Source organism: Polypterus senegalus, chromosome 13, assembly GCF_016835505.1.
Source record: "Polypterus senegalus isolate Bchr_013 chromosome 13, ASM1683550v1, whole genome shotgun sequence".
Taxonomy (NCBI): domain Eukaryota; kingdom Metazoa; phylum Chordata; class Cladistia; order Polypteriformes; family Polypteridae; genus Polypterus; species Polypterus senegalus.
This window is the reverse complement of record NC_053166.1, coordinates 86,711,695-86,733,599: the sequence shown is the minus strand read 5'-3', so window position 1 is coordinate 86,733,599 and position 21,905 is coordinate 86,711,695. Positions and strand designations below refer to the sequence as shown.

At 38.5% G+C, this 21,905-nt stretch overlaps 1 protein-coding gene across 1 annotated transcript; it reads right to left on the bottom strand.

Moving 5' to 3' along the window:
* Window positions 1–141: 141 nt before the first annotated feature.
* cfap126 (cilia and flagella associated protein 126) lies at window positions 142–20,052 on the bottom strand. The gene is made up of 5 exons (XM_039776349.1): window positions 19,761–20,052; window positions 19,036–19,098; window positions 18,749–18,826; window positions 2,352–2,525; window positions 142–285 (listed from the first exon to the last, which is right to left on the bottom strand). Exons 1-5 carry the CDS (start codon window positions 19,785–19,787, stop codon window positions 142–144), a joined length of 486 nt encoding a protein of 161 aa, XP_039632283.1. The 5' UTR covers window positions 19,788–20,052.
* Window positions 20,053–21,905: the final 1,853 nt, after the last annotated feature.

Here is a 21,905-nt window from a genome sequence, read left to right as displayed (position 1 = left end):
ATAGAGAATGGATAACAGCATAAACTTTTAAAATATTAGAATATACACTGAAAACATTCTGCATTTCCAAAAGGGAGCATATGGTGTGGAGAAGACCTATTTCTCATAACATTTCTAATAAAGATGTACATTATTACCATTTCAGTTGGCAGAGTTCAAGTGTGATGGCTGTGCAGATGGTGTCTTTAGCTCCAAGTTTGGCTGAGGGTTGAGGTCCATTTTGTTTGCATCCGGCAGCACAGATGAAGCTTGTGGCTGTTGGCTTTCAGTCTTCATGGGTGTTCTCTAAATAAAGAGCAAGCACAAAGTGATTATTAGATCTGCTTCGTTTTGCACTTAACTGATATAGATATAGATATATATATATATATATATATATATATATATATATATAGATATATATATATATATATATATATATATAGATATATATATATATATATATATATATATATATATATATAGATATGTACTGCTCAAAATTAAAGGAACACTTTTAAATCGGAGTATAACATCAAGTCAATGAAATGTCTGGGCTATTGATCTGGTCTGTTAAGTAGCAGAGGGGTTTGTAATGAAATTAGCAACAGGTGCACTAGAGGGGCAGCAATAAGATGAGCCCCAAAACAGGAATGGTTTAACAGGTGGGGATCACTGCCATTTTTCCCCTCCACATCTTTTCAGACTTTTTTCCACTAGCTTTACATTTGGCTGCAGTCAGTTTCTACTACTCGTAGCAGGAGGCGATACCTGGATCCTACAGAGGTTGCACAGGTAGTCCAACTTCTCCAGGATGGCACATCAATACGTGCCATTGCCAGAAGGTTTGCTGTGTCTCCCACCACAGTCTCAAGGACATGGAGGAGATTCCAGGAGACCGGCAGTTACTCTAGGAGAGTTGGACAGGGCCAAAGAAGGTCCTTAACCCATCAGCAGGACCTGTGACTGCTCCTTTGGGCAAGGAGGAACAGGATTAGCACTGCCGGAGCCCTACAAAATGACCACTGGTTTGAATGTCTCTGAACAAATAATCAGAAACATACTTCATGAGGATGGCCTGATGGTCCACCATCTTCTAGTCGGCCCTGTGCTCCCTGCCTGGCATTGTGGAGCTCGATTGGCATTTGCCATAGAATTCCAGAATTGGCAGGTCCAGCACTGGTGCTTTGTGCTTTTCACAGATGAGAGCAGGTTCACCCTGAGCACACATGACAAATGTGAAAGGGTCTAGAGAAGCCGTGGAGAATGTTATGCTGTCTCTAACATCGTTCAACATGACCGGTTTGGTGGTGGGTCGATGATGGTCTGGGAAGTCCTATACATGTAGGGACACACAGACTTCTACAGGCTAGACAACAGCACCTTGACTGCCATTAGGCATTGGGATGAAATCCTTGGACCCCCTGTCAGACCCTATGCTGGTGTTGTGGGTCCTGGGTTGCTCCTGGTGCACAGCAATGCCTGGCCTTATGTGGTGAGAGTATGTAGGCAGTTTCTGGAGGATGAAGGAATTGATACCATTGACTGGCCCCCACACTCGCCTGACCTAAATCCAATAGAACATCTCTGGGACATTGTTTCAGCCCATCTGATGCCACCAGGATCCACCTCCGACTGTCCAGGAGCTCAGTGATGTCCTGGTCCAGATCTGGGAGGAGATCCCCCAGGCAGGCATGCTTACAAGCACGCAGGAGAAATACAAACTACTGAGTATGATTTTTGAGTTGCTGCAATAAAATTTCAGCAAAATGGACAAGCCTGCTATATCTTTTTTGACTTTGATTTATAATAATTTTATTTCCATCAAACGATGTGGCATCCTTTCGATCCTAACACATTACCCAGTCCATATCAATATAGATCTCCAGCATGATTTTTTTATCCCATTGAGTTCTAATGTGTTTTCAAAGTGTTCTTTTAATTTTTTGAGCAGTTTATTTTTGTCTGAAATGTAACATTCTGCAGTAGCAATTCTGTAAGTGATTTATTCCAAAATCCCCACTGGCCACTGTCCTGCATAAAAGATGTGACTGTTGGGCTGCATTGGAAACTAAGTTAGCTCATATTATGTGAGTGTTCCCTGTTTTTGGAAGATTTTAACCTTTTTAATCAGACTATATTTGTTTCAGGTTGAAACTGGATTGCTTGACAAAGTTCTCTTGTGTGAAGGTGGAATATCACAGTAAACTCCATTACTCTCAATTTTCTAAACCTTCCCAACAACCAGTCCTTCCTTATGATGATTATGTAGAGCTGGAGCCAATCCCAGCAATAGTGGACACATTGAGTCAATGTTGGTCTAAAAGCACACCGAATAATAATAATAAATATGTTATATATACAGTTCCTACCGGACTTCTCTTCACTCCACTGTGTCCATTCCTTTTGCAGATCAGTGTGTTTTCTTCAATTCTTTTTTTCAGCTTGATGATTGCATCCTCTGATCGGGCTGTGTAATTGATGTGGGAAGGTGGGATACAACAAGGCATATCCCATGTGCCTGAAAACGAGCCCCAAGCTGTACTCTGTAAATGGTATGGGGGATTGTTGGAGTGTGAGAGAGAGACAAGCAGTTGTTCAACAAGTATCTGAGATCAGTCAATGGTAAATTTATGATCATCCTAAAATCTAATGCTACTTTTACTGCGTACTTCTTTGAGTGCCTTTTGATTGTTCTTGCTGGAAAGAGTAATATAAAGTAAAAACTTCAGAAATGTTTTATAGATCCTATACAAGGTTTTGGGAGGAAGATAAATTTAATTGAAATTATTGGGCAGTTCATGACTCAATCTGCCATTTATAAGAATGTCATTATTGTTGTAGATTTTACACCATCTACAGCAGTTAACTACAGTTTGTAATATTAAAAAATAAAGTTTTAAAATATATTCTTTGATTATGCCCATATTTGTGAATATCATGTCTTTCAGGCTTCCCAGTCCTACACTCTTTTTGTACATTTGAGTGGCAAAGAAGTTGTTTTCACTTTCTAATGTTATACTTTCTAGAGATCAGAACTTCATCTACAAAGTATTGAGAACGCTATAGCCCAGGGGTGGGCAATGTCGGTCCTGGAGAGCCACAGTGGCTGCAGGTTTTTGTTCCAACCCAGTTTCTTTATGAGAAGTCAATTATGGCTGATGAAGCACTTATTGCTTAAGTGACATTTTGATGGTTCATTTTAGTGATCCCTTAATTGTTTATTTCAAAGAGCTAAATCCACTGTTTAATGTCTCCTTATTAGCAATAAGATTAGAAGGCTTAACGCATGGCTCAAATCTTGGTGCAGGGTAGAAGGGAATAGATTTATGGGGCATTGGGACTCCTTTTGGAATAGATGGGACCTGTTCCGCTGTGACAGGTTACATCTGAACTGGAGGGGCACCAATGTATTGGGGAGGGGTGTATGTAGGCTAGTCGAGGATTGTTTAAACTAGGGAATGGGGGTAGGGGTTTAAGACAGGCCAGATTTAGATCTATATATGGAAGAACAAACAATGGTGTAGAAATAAAAATGCATAGTAATGTAAATTCAAAGGCAACATTTAAATGTAGAAGGAGTAACACATTAAAAATAGCTTGCCTTATTGCTAGAAGTATCAAAAATAAGGTAAGTGAGTTGGAGTTGTATGTAGCAGAGCATAATTATGATATTATAGCAATAACGGAAACCTGGCTAAATAACAAAGATGGGAATGAGTGTAACATAGAGGGATACACATTTTTTAGGAAGGATAGACAGAACAGAAAAGGAGGTGGGGTTGCTGTTTGTGCCAAACAGGGTTTAAATGTAAGACCTCTTCAGTTGGATGATGAGCCCCATCTTAGAGAGGACATGTGGCTTCGCCTGGAAAATATTAGGAAAAGAGGTCTTATTTTAGGAGTGTGTTATAGACCACTCAATTCAGACAGTAATTTCAACACACATCTTTTTAGTAATATCAAAAAGGCTACAGGCAGATATTATAGTCATTGGGGACATTAATTATCCAAATATTAACTGGGATAACCTTGCAGATGGAGGAGCACAAGAGCAGGAGTTTTTAGAAGTAATCAGCGACTGTTTTTTAACACAGCATTTTAAAGCACCAACACGGGGTGAAGCCTGTCTGGATTTAGTATTCTGTAATAATCAGGATAGAATTGATAGAGGTGATTGAACCACTAGGGTCAAGTGACCATAATGTAATACAATTCTCAGTATTTTGTAAGAGTGCAGATGCAAAGACTAAAATTGTTAAGTTGAACTTTGGTAGGAGTATGTTTGAGCAGATGCGACAAAGTCTAAGTGTTACATGTAATGCAGGATAGGTACATACCTAAATTTGGAATTAATAGGAAACTAAAAAAACTCCATGGTGGATTAATAAAGATTTAAAAAAGAAGTTGCAAAGGAAAAAACTGCTGTATAAGGCATATAAGACTAATGACTGCAAAGTGAATCGTAGAGCATATGAGAACATGAGGGCAACCATTAAGAAGGATATCAGGGAGGCTAAAAGACAGTTGGAGAGGAATATAGCAGATAAGGCAAAAGACATTTTAATAGTAAAAGAACAGTTAAGGAGCAGGTCAAGTTCATCAGGAATAATTAAGGAGAATTAAAAGATACAGTGAAATAGCAGATACCCTAAACTTCCATTTTTCTGAGGTGTTTACAAGTGAGCAAGTGGATAACCTCCCAGAGGTAAACACGACTACTAAGGAGGTACTGAGGGATTTGGAAATTGTAGGGGGAGAAGTGCTGCTCAGATTAAATGAGATGAAATCAAACAAATCACCAGGACCCAGATAATATTTATCCTTGTGTACTTAAGGAGGCTAGTAAGTACATATACTGTATAAACCCTTGACACATTTGTAGGAAATCACTGCGCACTGGAGAGATTCAGAAAGACTGGAAAATGGCAAATATCATCCCATTATATAAAAAGGGTGACAGGGCAGATCCAAGCAACTATAGGCCAGTAAGCTTAACAAGCATCACAGGAAAATTAATGGAAGGAATTATTAAGGATAAGATTGAGCAACACATGGCAAGGACAGGAGTTATTCTGAACAGTCAGCATGGGTTCAGAAGAGGGAGGTCATGTTTTACTAACATGTTGGAATTCTATGAGGAGGCAACAAAAGGATACGATCAAAGTGGAGCTTATGATATTATTTATCTGGACTTTCAGAAAACATTTGATAAGGTGCCACATGAGAGGTTGAGCATCAAGTTAAAAGAAGTGGGTGTTCAGGGTGATGTTTTTAGATGGGTGCAGAATTGGCTCAGACCCAGGAAGCAGAGGGTGATAGTGTGAGGAACCTCATCAGAACTGGCCGATGTTAAGAGTGGTGTTCCACAGGGGTCAGTGCTAGGGTCGCTGCTATTTTTAATATATATAAATGATTTAGATAGGAATATAAGTAACAAGCTGGTTAAGTTTGCAGATGATACCAAGATAGGTGGATTAGCAGATAATTTGGAATCCGTTATATCATTACAGAAGGACTTGGATAGCATACAGGCTTGGGCAGATTTGTGGCAGATGAAATTTAATGTCAGTAAATGTAAAGTATTACACATAGGAAGTAAAAATCTGAGGTTTAAATACACAATAGGCGGTCGGAAAATCGAGAGTACACTTTATGAGAGGGATTTAGGAGTCATAGTGGACTCTAAGCTATCAACTTCCCGACAGTCTTCAAATGCCATTCAGAAGGCTAACAGAATGTTAGGATATTTAGCACGATGTGTGGAGTTAAGTCCAAGGAGGTTAGGCTCAACCTTTATAATGCACTGGTGAGACCTCATCTTGAGTGCTGTGTGCAATTTTGGTCTCCAGGCTACAAAAAGGACATCGCAGCGCTAGAAAAGGTCCAGAGAAGAGCGACTAGGCTGATTCCAGGTCTACAGGGGTTGAATTATGAGGAAAGATTAAAAGAGCTGAGCCTTTACAGTTTAAGCAAAAGAAGATTAAGAGATGACATGATTGAAGTGTTTGAAATTATGAAGGGAATTAGTACAGTGGATCAAGACTTGTATTTTAAAATGAGTTCATCAAGAACACGGGGACACAGTTGAAAACTTGTTAAGAGTAAATTTCGCACAAACATTAGGAAGTTTTTCTTTACACAAAGAACGACAGACACTTGGAATAAGCTACCAAGTAGTGTGGTAGACAGAAAAACTCTATGTTTTCTTGGAGGAAATAAGTGGATAGGACTGGCGAGCTTTGTTGGGCTGAATGGCCTGTTCTCGTCTAGAGTGTTCTAAAGATGTAAATGACAAAGCAGCCAGCAGTTCTCCATCTAACTTGTTTCCATTTACATCTCTGTGGGTTCATTATGCACTGTTTGATTTAATAAAACACTTAATAGAAAAATGTGACTGACTGAAAATCAAACGTTTTAGGCTTCAAATCATTTGGATGACATCCTTACAAAGGAAAAAATCTATGATATAAGAACCTCACATTGCAGATAAGCAAGCCATAAAATGAAATAAAGTCTGAGATTGGCAAGCATTGGTTGCTAATTAGGCAATGGGTTGGAATGAAAACCTGTAGGCACTGTGGCTCTCCAATACCGACCTTGCCCACCCCTGCTCTAGACTTTGACAAAGAAAACTTCAATATTTCTGGAAGGCACTATTTTTGGGTTATATCCCAAAATACACCATCTAAGCCACATAAACATTATCTTATATTACAAACTGTATTTTATATCAGAAGTTTTTCCTCAGAAGTAACTACAACACATAGCTTTGGCTCCATAGATAAACCAAAATTAGATTTCTCAGATCATCCAGTTGGAATGCCTACATAAACAATAATTCACTTTTAAGTGTGCAACATATAGAAGTAATTCCTTCACATTAAAACATCAGTTTATTAGGAAATAAAATATTTATGGTTAATTACTGTTTAGTTGCCAAGAGCAACAATGCATCTATTTTCTTTCTGAAATGTAGTTAAGGCTTCACCTGAAAGCTTGCCCTTTTTCCATAAACTCCACATTACAGATTAAGAAAGCACACATTCAATGATGCATCAAAAATGACATTTAACCTCCTTAGTCTGTGTTTACCCCTGGAAAAACATTGTATGTAACAAACACATCAATACCAAAAAGTCACTGTTCCTTCTCTATTTATTTATATACAGTGTATACGAAAAGTATTCATAGCACATCACATTTTCCACATTTTATGTTACAGCCTTATTTCAAAATGGATTAAATTAAATTTTTCCTCAGAATTCTACACACAACACCCCCATAATGACAACGTGAAAAAATTTTACTTGAGATTTTTGCAAATTTATTAAAAATAAAAAAAGTGAGAAAGCACATATACATAAGTATTCACAGCCTTTGCCATGAAGCTCAAAACTGAGCTCAGGTGCATCCTGTTTCCCCTGATCATCCTTGAGACGTTTCTGCAGCTTAACTGGAGTCCACCTGTGGTAAATTCAGTTGATTGGACATGATTTGGAAAGGCACACACCTGTCTATATAAGGTCCCACAGTTGACAGTTCATGTCAGAGCACAAACCAAGCATGAAGTCAAAGGAATTGTCTGTAGACCTCCGAGACAGGATTGTCTCGAGGCACAAATCTGGGGAAGGTTACAGAAAATTTCTGCTGCTTTGAAGGTCCCAATGAGCACAGTGGCCTCCATCATCCGTAAGTGGAAGAAGTTTGAAACCACCAGGACTCTTCCTAGAGCTCGCCGGCCATCTAAATTGAGCAATCGGAGGAGAAGGGCCTTAGTCAGGGAGGTGACCAAGAACCCGATGGTCACTCTTGTCAGAATTCCAGAGGTCCTCTGTGGAGTGAGAAGAACCTCCCAGAAGGACAACCATCTCTGCAGCAATCCACTAATCAGGCCTGTATGGTAGAGTGGCCAGACGGAAGCCACTGATTAGTAATAAGGCACATGGCAGCCCGCCTGGAGTTTGCCAAAAGGCACCTGAAGGAATCTCGGACCATGAGAAACAAAATTCTCTGGTCTGATTAAACAAAGATTGAACTCTTTGAAAAGACAAAGATTGAACACATTTGGAGGAAACCAGGCACCGCTCATCACCAGACCAATACCATCCCTACAGTGAAGCATGGTGGTGGCAGCATCATGCTGTGGGGATGTTTTTCCGCGGCAGGAACTGAGAGACTAGTCAGGATAAATGGAAAGATGACTGCAGCAATGTACAGAGACATCCTGGATGAAAACCTGCTCCAAAGCGCTCTTGACCTCAGACTGGGGTGACAGTTCATCTTTCAGCAGGACAACAACCCTAAGCACACAGCCAAGATATCAAAGGAGTGGCTTCAGGACAACTCTGTGAATGTCCTTGAGTGGCCCAGCCAGAGCCCAGACTTGAATCCAATTGAACATCCCTGGCGAGATCTTAAAAAGGCTGTGCACCGACACTTCCCATCCAACCTGATGGAACTTGAGAGGTGCTGCAACTAGGAATGGGTGAAACTGGCCAAGGATAGGTGTGCCAAGCTTGTGCCATCATATCCAAAAAGACTTGAGGCTGTAATTGCTGCCAAAGGTGCATCAACAAAGTATTGAGCAAAGGCTGTGAATACTTATGTACATGTGATTTCTCAGTTTTTTTTATTTTTAATAAATTTGCAAAAACCTCAAGTAAACGTTTTTCACGTTGTCATTATGTGGTGTTGTGTGTAGAATTCTAAGAAAAAAAATGAATTTAATCCATTTTGGAATAAGGCTGTAACATAACAAAATGTGGAAAAAGTGATGCGCTGTGAATACTTTCCGGATGCACTGTATGTAATGTCTAGTATCCACTGCTTCACTCATGCAGGTTTGGTATACTTGCATGTTTTGAAACAACACACAGCCCCATGTCACAATTGTGACAGCAGAATCAGGTTTCTTTGCACACTTTTCTTATATTTTTCCTCTTGCTTATGCATGAGAAGGTGGAATGTCAGTGTCTGATCCATATGACTAACATGCCCCTTGTGGTGTTGTAGGCTGTCATCACGTAAGGCTTAGTGTCTTCCTCATTTCTCCCAACGCAAACATTGACAGTTGCTGCATTGTGGACAGTGTTTAGGGGGCCAGCATCTTTCTTGTCCTTCCACTTGATTTCAGTCATTGTGGCATTTTGCCATGCACCTACTTGTGCCACGATGAAACTTCAGGTAACTGAACTTCTCAGGCATATCTTGGTGGTTCGGTCGTATAAATGTCAGATGACCAATTCACATTGATGTCACTGTTGCTTGATTCAACTAATGGTTAAGCTTCAGTTTTACATCTATGTGTTTACATGCCATTTTGTTTTGGCTGAAACATACACCAAATCTTGAATATTGGTGAGTTACCTTAGGGTGGCAAAACACAAATTTGATTTTGTTTTGCAGCATAATGTTATTTTAGCCACTACATGGAAGCAGAATTCTGTCCCAAGCATGATTTGGGCTTAACACTGTATATTGGATCATAGCAGATATATTCCGAGAGCCTGAGAGAAGCTCAGGGTTAATGCAATGGAGCTTAAGTATCTAAAGAAAGTTTAGATGATGTGACTTCTTTTGAGATCTTAGAATTTGCAACATAAACAACAATAATTAAACTATTTAAGTGTTATGTTTGAAAGAGCTGTAATAGATGATATAGTAGTTTTCACAGTTGCCTTCATTATTCATATACACCTGCTAATGGACATTTATGGCAGATGGTATCTAGCTTGGTTTGAGTGGCAGTAGAACTGAACACTTCAGTGCCATACTGGTTTATTTAATTAAGTGACCTAGAGATTAGAGCTGCTGACCTACAACTTCCTGGACCTGGGTTTAGTTTCTGGTCCAATCATTAATATTATTACTTTTTTTTTCTACCAGACACCTATATTCAAGCAGATTTACCAAAAAAGAGAGAAAATGGTGCCATTATGATGCAAAAATAACTCATTTATAAATACACATGTATTATGTAAACATGTCCCCCGATTGACAAAAAGTTGTTGCAGTTTACAATAATGGAATTCTCAAGTTCAGGATCATCCAACTTCACTAAAAAGTTAACCATGAGGGAAATAAAACAGCAGAAAATCACAGGATGTTTTACATTTAATAGGCAGGAGGACGATTTTAGTGCCAGTCTATGACATTTTGTACAATACTAGTCGGTAACATGTCTGACTGCAAGTTTGCAGCATCCTGTTTTGACTTCCTTTTTTTATCTTCATTTTATTTGGTTCATATACAAAAATCTGTGCAATAAAGAATGAATATTCAATACAACTTTCAAAAACCAAAAAATGACTATAAAACTGTTTCATCACACAAAACGTATGGTCTCACATTGTTCTAAAAATGTAAATATTCACACAATTCTCTTTTTCATCTTTTGTATTTAAATGGTCACGTATTTTATTTATAAATTCTTTACATTTATATAGTCCTTTTCCTAATAGAACTGGTTTGCTTTACTGCACCCATATTAACATCTTTTGATGTGTGATGAATTTTCCCCTGGCTTTCTGTTTTATTCTGTCATTTGAACAGTTTACATTATCAGTTTTGCTTCAGAAGTCAGCACGATCGACTCTTGTTCATTGTTTGTTCGCGTGTCTTGCTTGCTCATGCGTAATTAGTTAGCTTTGAATTTAAAAATATCAGTTGTAGATCCACATATGGATACACCATCAACCATTGAGGTCTAGCCATTACTGCTTTATATAGTACTTAGTAAAAGTATTTTCCAAGCCAAAATCTTTAGCAAGGACTTTACATCTAAGACCAACAGCTGGCCAAGTTCCTTTTCTTCTTTTACCAGGCATCATCTAATGCTGCATTCCATTTGAAGTGGTAAGTCGGAATTTCTAATTTCCTAGTCTGAATGTTCAACTGAAACACCCTTTTAAGTCCGATTTTTCAAATTCAGAGACTCCGAGCTGGTCTGTCAAACTTGAGTTTGTCCAACTTCAGATCATGACATCAATTCAAAATGGAGACGTACGCCATGTACTTCAGTGAAGGCTGCAGTATTATACTGTCTATTAGCACTTCTGTCAGTTTGTGTTAATTAAATCAGTCGTTCACACAATGCTGTCCAACTTCTATCTGTGGACATGTTGCTGCTGTGTTTAGATATGCAAATTTATTCCAATGGAATAAACAGCGAATGTTTTCATGGCCGTGTCCAAATTGTTTTTTTTAATGATTTACTGAAATCCAATGAACTCAAGTGTGATGTCATTCCCAAATCCAACATTCACCATCCAAAGTAAATTGAACACAGCATAACACACCATAGAGAGTCATTTATCCTCCTCCTAAACCTGCCCAATGGGTTCATCCCAGTAATAAAAGTGTTTGGGAAATATCACTTACGCACAATAAAGTTCAGATTGGAGAAGATAATTATTGTAAACAGTCTAAGGGCTCTTAACTGAATACAGTCCAATAATTGCAACAACCAGTACTCCCACATATTTGATAACTGTAAAGTATCACTGATCATAAACCTCTAAAGAGTTTTCTTATCTGCTTTTCATGATTGATGCCAGATGAGCTTTAATAAAGTAAGCCTTATCTTGCATTTCTTTATGACTGCTTAAACACACATTAATATAACAGCTTGGTGAGACGAATTATAATTCAAATTCATATCACTGAGCAATTATTATAATGTGTGTTAACATGACAAACATATTAAACCTCTAAAGTGTTGAATAGGACACATTTTAAGATGGCCAATGGTGTGCATTTTCACTGAAGAACTGTTGTTTTTCTATCAGTTTATATTGGCTACCTGCTGTCACTTCTCAGGGAACTGGCTGACAGGTCAGCATTATCTCAGCCAAGCAGCATTACATCTTGAACTGACTGAGGAGGTGCTACATTCAGTTTTTGTATGGTGTAAGTGCACAAACAGTAAGGCATATTTTTGCCAACATGAAAAAGCAAGTTGCAGTGGTGTCTGGTTTTCCTAATAGAACTGGTTTGCTTTACTGCACCCATATTGCAGTAAGGGCATCAAGCAAGAATGAGGCTGCTTTTGTTTATTTGTAAACTGTTACAATACTTTGTATTAATACACAAGTAATGTGATGCCAAGATGAGACTCGCACACATCACATTGCTGTGGCCCAGCAAACTAGCCCTGGCAGACCTCAGTTTTTCATATGAGCTGTACTATTTGTTGCATCAGCAATTGTGCCATTACACGTAGCAGGTAAAAGTGGCTACCTGCTCAGAAGCTGGCATCATAAGCCTTTCCTGGACCCCCAGAACACAGAGGAGAGGTGCTATAATGATGTGCGTGATCTTGCATGCTTATGTTGCAGAGCATAGGCAGATGCTCTTGAATGCAGGTGGTGGGGTTTCGACACGTCAGGAGGAAGGCTTCCCTATTAGATTAATGGATGTCTGCACCATCATGATTGCAGATATAGGAGGCTGATTAACATCAAGGCACATTTATGAGGTGAGTGTGGTTTAAATGGGGTAAGTTCTGCAGAAACGTCTGTTTGCCAGTTTCTATAAACCTGATTTGTTTTTTGGTGTGCACATATTTTCATGTTTAAATCCATACAGTTTTATAAATGAGGCCCCTGGTGATTTATTTTTCCCCTACCCTAACTGTTTTCTTTAATTCCAATGTGTAGAAGTTATATTTATTAAACTTGTACTTCCTGAAATCTCTCCTTAAGGTTTTATTACTATTTACAAGTTATTAAATATACATGTCAACCAGTTGTCTACATGTTACCCTATTCATAGTTCCTACTTTATGACTCCTAGGAGGGGGTGTCATTATTTTGCCCATTTAACTAATGTTTCTGTCTTATATCCTAAATCTTTCTATTCTAGAAATTATTCTAGAGTAATAATAATTAGTCTGCCATCTGCCTTTATCCTGTCTCAGTCTTATCGCCTTCATCAGTCCATTGTGGGACCATTTTTCCTCTACATTATTTCATTTTAACTGCAAATGACACCGCAGCATTTCTCATCAAAGCACAAATAATAATTCAATTAACCTTCTCAATACTTCATTATAACTTTTTTCTCCTTGAGAATATAACTCAACAAGTAAGATTAACATAATAAACACAACACCATGCCACAAATAATCAAAAATTAAAAAAAAAAAAGAACTCTTCATTCAGCCTGTACCCAGAATACTTTTTACCTATCCAAACCTTTACTGAAATGTAGAGAGATGCAGGATGCACAACTAAATAAAATATTGGAGTAGAGTAGAACAGCTAAAGTGTAACGTTTATTGGATGAGGATGCTTGAAAATAAACTGAGAAGAGGAGTGTGAACCGAACAGTGAATGCCAGGGATGAGAAGAAAAAGAGGCCACCTGCCCCCCGATTAATTGCATCACAAACCTTTAGCAATGTTAAGGCTAGAAGACCCCTTAATCCTTGCTGAGGACTGTTTGAGGAGAATGAGACTGAATATAGAAGCCTTCCAGACAGGAAAAGGGTTAGGGTAAATATTACAAATGTGTGTGATGTGCAATGCATTCATATAATCTGTTATATTCAGTTTGATAGGGGATTTGTAAAAACCCATGTTAATATTTGTGATATGCTATCTGTTGGGATGACAGAGACACTTGTCCTTTTATTAAGGTGGACAAGAAACTTCATTATTTAGGAACGGTATCATTTGTAACGCAGTAAAACAATGTGATTCATCTGGGTTGGATTACATGACATCAAATGAAAGTTTATAATAAATAGAATTCGGAACTTTGTATAAAATGAAAATAGCTGATGGAATGTCTTCTTCAAATTTTTATTTTATTTTGAGTTGTGTCGATTTTCTCCTTAAATACAGCATTCACTTCAACAATACAGTATTAGAAATCAAGTTGGTAAATTACTGCGGTGGATTGGCGCCATGCCCCGGGTTTGTTTCCTGCCTTGCCCCCTGTGTTGGCAGGATTGGCTGCAGCAGACCCCCCGTGACTCTGTAGTTAGGATATAGCGGGTTGGATAATGAATGGATGGAAGTTGGTAAATTATCAAAAGCAGACTCTTTGACATGATCTGTCATCAGTAGACAATTTAATTCTGCACAATTGTATGTTATAGAATAACCAATTTACAACTTATACAAACAACTCTTTTTTTAAAAAAAAATTGTTGATTAGTCAATTATTGCCAGAAGATGGTCAATTAGTGGGTAATGAGGATTAAAAATATTGATGCTTGTGTAAAGAGCTTCAAATTATTGTAAAATCTATTTCTCAAATTAAAAAGCTGTTAAGGGGGTGCTAGTTACCCTGTGAATATTGTTTGTTTTCTAATATGTTATTACCATGCAATTTCCCAATACATTTATGACAAAGTAATAATAAATTAAGGAATTTACTTAATAGCACCACCATTCATCTGCCAAACTATTGTAGTCTTAGGTTGTTTCTGGTAAATAAAGAAAACTAAAGGAAAGGTTTATGACATCCTACATGCAGTGTATCTGGAAATAACCAATACTTAGGTGAAAATTGTCAGACTGTTATGCATTAAGGAGAAACTGTACTACATTAACAGTGGATGATGTAGTGTTTTATTGTGTGCATGAAGCAATAGACAAGGGATTTCAAATATATGCTAGATAATAAACCTTTCAGGGAAATTTTATATCCCTAAAAGGAAGAGGTTAAACAGTACGTGTAATTTTCATGTGTATCGAATTGAACTTGGAAAATATTTTCAGGGTATAAAATGTTTAAAAACAAGGAAAGCTGACTAGTATTTGATTAATTTTCATTTATTGTTAGAATAAGTATTACCCTTTCTTTTTACATAGAGTATAGAAAATTGTACATGTTTTTTCATGTACTGCATATTTGTCATTCTTTTCTTAATAATGCTATACTCTTAAACTTTCTTACACTTTCACCTTTAAGGTCACCCAAGCCAAGAAGCCATTTGTAAGCTTCAGGAAGAAGAAAGTAGACCACACTGCTGTCCACCTCCAAGGGGGTACTGCGCAGAGCAGGGCTACTCGATTACAAATTCAGCTGGGGCCACATTTTCTAACCAAGAACTTTATCTGGGCCAGACATGTTCAGCAGCCTGGAAACTGCAGGTAATAACAAATTTTAAAGCCACACAAATGGATATATTTAAAAACAAATAATGTTTATTCATTGTTTCCCTTTTAAATTTGGTCACATTGGACACAGACACATCAAAAAAAAAAAAAGCTATAACTGAATAGAATCTGAGGTAGTAGTAAATAGGTAGTAGACCTTTTTCCACTTTTGAAATATAAAAATAAACATTTTGCTCACATCTGTCCCAGGCACATCTCAAAGTGCATTAAAAAAAAAGAAAGAGTTCACAATATTAGCAATAACATGTGTTTCCCTTTTGTAATAGAAGATCCTCTCCCAATTTAAAAGGGTAGTCCTGACAGGCAAGGGATTTTTTTTTCTTCATAGAACTTAAACTATTTCATTCACACGGTTTTAATCACTCATATGACACAGATTAAATTTGAGTTCCACAATAACACCTTTCCCATGGATTTCCGCCGCCCCCACACTCCCGAGAAAAAAACTACCTGAGTAAATGTTTAAGAGTATAGTGGCAAGTATGACATGAAAGTGGATTAGTACATTTATTTTAAAATGTCTTTGTTTAGAGTTCTTCAGTGTCAAGTAATGAGTTAATTATAATTATTATTGTTATTTTAGCTAAATCATCTTCCATGTTTCTTTGTTGATTAGCTCCAATTGAAGAATTTATTGGTAACAGAACATTTTGTGTGCACACCAAAACGACTGAACAACTAACAAAGTGGCATTTTTTCTATAACATTTTAACAAAGTTTACTGTCCGCTGTCAATCATAGAGCAGTCCAGTAAAGCAACAGGAATACATCTTCAACCTTAAAATGCAGACTTCGTCACATCGCTGTGTATGACAAAACAGCGGGCAACATTATCCAAAACTGATCATTTTTCATTTGTTATTGATATTTCCTCTGTCTCCCCTTCCCCACAGGTTAAGAGTCTGGGTGTCATCCTTGACAGTACTTTATCCTTTCAGTCTCACATCAATAACATCTCCCGGTCTGCATATTTCCACTTGCGTAACATTAATCGTATTCGCCCCTCCCTCACTCCCCATGTCACTGCTGTCCTTGTTCATAGCCTTGTCACTTCTCGTCTGGATTATTGCAGTTCTCTTTTCTTTGGTCTTTCTCGCAAATCTCTTTATAAGCTTCAACTGGTCCAAATCTTCAGCTGCCTGCATCAGTACTAGAACCCCCTCTATTCACCATATCACTCCTGTTTTGCAGAAGCTTCATTGGTTTCCAGTTAGTTCCGAATTCAATTCAAAATTCTCCTACTAACTTTTAAGGCTATCCACAACCTTGCCCTCCATATCTGTCCGACCTCCTCCATGTTTCCATTCCCTCCCGTACCTTTAGATCCTCTTCCTCCGTCCACTTGACTGTCCCCTTCGTCCGTCTTACCACTATGGGGAGCAGAGCATTCAGTTGCTCCGCTCCCCAGCTTTGGAACTCACTACCAGCTGAGCTTAGAAATACTGAATCATTTTCACTTTTTAAATCTAAACTTAAAACTCATTTGTTTAAGACTGCTTTTTCTTTTGATTACAATTGTTCTGTCTGATTTTAACTTTTGTATTTTACTTTTGTTTATAATCTGTGTTGTGTCTATTGTTCGGTGTCCTTGAGTGTTTAGAAAAGCGGATACAAATAAATAAAATGTATTATTATTATTTTGTATTGTATTCAGTAGTGAACAGGGAGCCAGTGAAATTGAGAAAGGATAGGTGTAATATGTTCAGTGAATTTAGAACAGGTTATTATCCTGGCAGCAGAATTTTGAAGAAGTTGTAAGCCATGGATACGTTTTTGTGGGATGCCAGACAGAATAACACTACAATAATCTATACTTGAGGTGACTCGGGCATTAACCAATACTTCAGTACTGTGTTGCGCAAGAACAGGACGAAGTCTAGAAATGTTTTGGAGATGGAAGAAGGCAGTCCGAGAAATGTTACTTATATGGGAGGAATTATTTAATAATTAATAGTGTATAAATGGATAGAAATAATTGCATTTAAACGGTTCACCAAAATCTGTTGTATGTAAACAATACTGTTTTAAACGTTATTGTTTTTTCATCAGAAAACCCGGTTTCCACGTCTACCTGTATTAGTTTAAATGGCACTTTTGCCACTTGCAATAGGACGGACGCGCAGACGTATCGTTTCGACTGGGCAACACAGTGAATGCGACGTCTATCTATATATGTCTATGGTAACCAGTATCTCATTGAAATTCACGGCCGTCCCCTCAGGAGTGCCGTGTGCTCAGAAATATTTTCTGCGCATGCCTCCAACCTCCGACGTCTTTGTTGCCGCTACTCCCTCTCGCCCAGCTCAGGATATAAACCTGGCTTTATGCGGTTATGTGTCTAAAGTTTCAACCATTGCATTTGCCTCTGGCAAACTAAGTAGAAATGATAATCGCCAAACCAATTTTTAGGCGGGACCATAGCCTGAACACTCAGAGTTTGCATCTGGGACGCCTGTGGACCGCCATTTGAATAGGCCTGGCATGAAAGGCCAACAGCAATTCATATCTTACAAGGACACCATCGTCAACGTACACCTTTTGTCTCTTGTCAAAAAGGCTCACCAGCAGTTCCTCAAACAGCTGAGGACAGTTCACATTTCTGCATCTGTTCTCGTAAAGTTTTCCAGGTGCACAGTAGAGTCCATCCTCACTGGCTGCATCACATCTACTATGGCTTCAAGAGCATAAAGCACTTCAGAGGGTAGTGAAGGCAGCACTGAATATAATGAACAGCCAGCTACCTTCTGTTCTGGACATAAAAACCACTCACTGTCTTATAAAAAGCTAACATGGTAATGAAAGACCTCCGACATCCTCCATAGTTACTTTTCTCACTCCACCTAGCAAATGGAACAGGGCCATTGACACTCACACCAGTAAATTAAGGGACAGTTTAAGTCTGTAGATCATCAGGTTACTGATAATAACAAATACTGTACACACACACACACACACACACACACACACACACACACATACATACATACAGTATATACACTGCATATTCACACATGTACATAATAATAATGGTTATTTAATGGCATTTTATGTTTTTTTACTGGGTTTTGTGGTTCCTCGTAGAACCACTGCTTCACAAAACACCATCTCATTATGGAGAGATTTCTTTGCACATGGAGTTTGTTCTTCTTGCTTTGAAAAACTTTCTAATATGTAGGAAAAAAAATCTTTAAATGTGTGGTGGGCTACCCAGCAGGACAATAAAAGCTTAAGAAAACCTGAATTTAGCATGTGTTACTGTACATATGCTGCAAGAGTCTTTTTAAATTCAGAGACCCACTGGGATTTCACAAATCTGTTACCATCTGTTGATGGCCATTGGAGCCTATTATGGATCCCAATAAACTGATGTTTTGTTTCCTGCAATCTATTGCATCGCAATGAAAAAACACTCTGCCACATTTTTTTTAAGAGTTGTATATAACGTATGCGTGTATATATATTTGTTACATTCTTTTGTGTGTATTTTTGTTTGTATTCCATCTCTGTCACTATTAAAGTAAAAGTTGTATTACATGCAATAAACTTGATCTAATAACAGTAATACTGTACAGTGATTGCTGGAAAAAATTCCTGCTCCCCGACCCCCTATTGAGTAATATTAAAAGAACCGGCACTGACCTTTCCTCTTAAGCCTGGCAACAAATGACCACGGTCATCGGCAATGAACTGGGTGTGCCCATCCAGAGTGGCCGGGTTCTAGGCGAGAAAATCAGGAAGAGTTCAGACACTGAGGCAAACAATAGGAAAAATATACCTTACAGACGGTTGATGCATGCTTAATTAAATTGGACAGTTTCAGTAATGAGCTATTAATCTCAAAAGGTGCAGAATACATAAATCGCCGAAAGCTGGCTGCATAGTGCACATGCGCAGATCGAGATCCGCGTTGTGCCCAGTACCTTTACCTCCTTGTGACGCCTCGGTATTGTCCAGTTCTGGAGTTTCCGGGGACTGAAGGCTTGTTCAAACTGGAAATAAGCAAAACCCATGTTAACGTAATGTACAGGAATTCGAGTGGAATTCTAAATGCATGCTTTTCTGTTGTTTGCAAACACTAAATTACCCACGATGGGTTTGGGTGCTCGAATAGACCTTAGTGCGGCACCGAGCCAAACTGAACACAGCTATTAGAAAATTAATAGACAGATGGGCTCAAGTGGTGTTGCTAATGTTTCTTAACTGTCAGTGATCAAACTGGACAGCAGTGCCAAAATGCAAAATCCCCCAGTCAAAGTCGAAATGAGGTTTATTTGTCCATCATTTTCTGAAATCGTAGTAACGACGCGCCATCCACAGGGGACAGGCATGAACATATCCACGGGAGTGACCAAAAGTAACAGTTAAAATGTACACAATCTGTCCATGAATCACAGCGTCGAATCACTGATCTGCCGTTCCGCTCTGAATAAAAAATAACGATTCATAAGCCCAAGAGACACAAGGTGCAGATCTACTTCACACACAGGCTGTGCAGTTGCTTTGCAGAACTGCAACGCAGAAACGGGTTGCTAATTGTATTCCGTTTAAATAATAAACCTCACTGTAACGTTCAACAACCCCAATATATTTACATGTCTTAAATCATGACAGATGAAAGCGATCACAATTAAACCCGTATTATATTACACACCTGGTTCGCGTTAAAACTGACGGCCATGCTGCTCCCCACTTCGTTCTGTTTACACTCAGTCTCTCGGGTAACCGGGGCGTGGTCTTGGCTCACCGTTCTCGGATTTGATGCTTTCCTGTGCCTGCATTCGTCGTATCGATTTCTTGTGCGTAAAGCAAAATATTTATTTTAAATAAACTAAACAGACAAGCTTGTCAAGCTGTTATTGTAAATAAATTAGACAATAAGCGTGAATGTCATTGCTTATTTATCATATTTTCCATCAAAAAAGTTGCCAATATAAGCGAATGACATTCTGCATTCAGCCGCTCCAAACGCTCTTCACGTCGCTTTAGCTACATACAGGACCACCGCCAGGGAAATATCTGCATTGGGGCGTCTGACATTCGGAGGCAGCAGAGATATTTGGGGTTAATACCGTGCTGTTGCGACCCTCGAGTGCAACTTTACTTACCCATTCATTTCCAGTAAATAGCGAAGTTAACAAGGAATTCTCACTGCTAAAAAATGGTATTGTAAAATGAGTCAAAATGTTCTTAATTAATGGATAATTCATTATTTTTGTTAATCAGTGGCTTTACTGCTTTAAGAGCATTGGGGCACAGCCCTGCCAGATGTTATGCAAATTAATTAATACGCTTCCCTCATTACATTATAATGTTTTTGTAACCCTCAGCTTTGTCATCTTGATAATTTTTTTTTCTCCAATTTTCCATCATATACTCTCATCTAGAAAAATATTACCTTTTGTAGTACAGTATGTGAAATTGTCTTTGAGGGGGGTGGTAGTGGCGGAGGAACCTCTTTTAACCCTGCATTGTTCCAACCTGCGCCAGAAGGGTGGGTCCAAATTTGTCACGAGAGGGCCTAATGTTATTTTTTTTTTATGCTAAATATACATTCATTAAAAATCTCACGTCTAGTTTAATTTTTTTTTAAAGCACCAATTTAAAACCACTTAAAACGGTGACGATAAATTGACTCTGCCTACCTTTTGTTAATAGGTAATAGGACATACCTTCGCTTGTCGCAAATGTCTAAATAGCATGCGTTATCATTTTGATCAATATAGTATTATATAACAACACACAGTCCGTTTGCCATTCCTTATAGTTAGTGTGCGCGCGTCTGTGACATGCGTTTCCAGTCACCGAGTAAATCTGTCCTCAACTAGATTATTGCAAAAATACCAAAATCGCATCTTTTGATGTCCTCTATTCCTGCCACGCACTGTTGTATCGATGAGCTGCAAAGCTGCGCACCTTACTTGCTGTAACAGAAGTTGAAAACTTTAATACCGATTGTTGGTCATGGATATCCGACAAATCTGTGACCTGGCCGATCTTTCTGCGTTTGGTGGCGGGTGGTTTTTAAATTTTACCAGTAATAGATTTGAATAGTAATAGAGTTGAAAGCACACCGCACGCTAAACAGAACAAAGCTGGTCGGAGGGATTTTCACTCGTAGTTGGGGCATCACTGAAACACAATAACCTCAATACCGATGTCAGACACAGGCATTGCCTGCACTGATGTTTGTTTCCTTTCGCTAGTAAGACCTAAAACAGATGTTAGTCGAAACACCGTTCGCTTGTCCATCCAACAAGACAGCCGAAAAGTAGTGATGGGAGATTTTCAGTGAATATTGTGTAGAACTCAACCTGAGTGCTAAAGTAACTCCACAAAGTTGTTACTCATATTTAGGTTTAGTTAGCTTCAGATTTAGTTAGCTTCAGATACCATTTAAGGCTGGTCGGCTTTCCTCTGATATGTTCAGACTTCGTGTAAAAAGCAGGAGAGGATCTGAAGACTTATGTGAAAGGGAAATATAAGATGAAGACATATTACCATTGAACTGTTGACTGAATTCATCCACGGTATTGCCTATAGGGGTTGCATCATCTTGTTGGTGTTTATTTTTAAACTCAGCAACAGAAATGATTCACTCTGTTATCAAGACACTGACGATGAGTCCAGTGGCATAGCTATCTTGCTGAAGGCCCCTGTGCAGCACCCTGAGGTGGGCCATCCTGTATAGCATAATTGTTATAATGTATTTGCAACTAGATCCCAGCGGTCAGCTGGGCATTGGTGTCACGTTGGTGACAAACAAACCATCTCTCTAAATGTAATTTGTAAAAACTTT

Coding starts and splice junctions, on each gene's coding strand:
- cfap126 (XM_039776349.1), bottom strand. CDS start 19,787: ATGGCCGTCAGTTTTAACGCGAACCAG. Junction 18,827..19,035: donor TACCGAGGCGTCACAAGGAG/GTAAAGGTACTG, acceptor TTTCTCGCCTAG/AACCCGGCCACTCTGGATGG. Junction 2,526..18,748: donor TGCCAGGCTTAAGAGGAAAG/GTCAGTGCCGGT, acceptor TACCATTTACAG/AGTACAGCTTGGGGCTCGTT.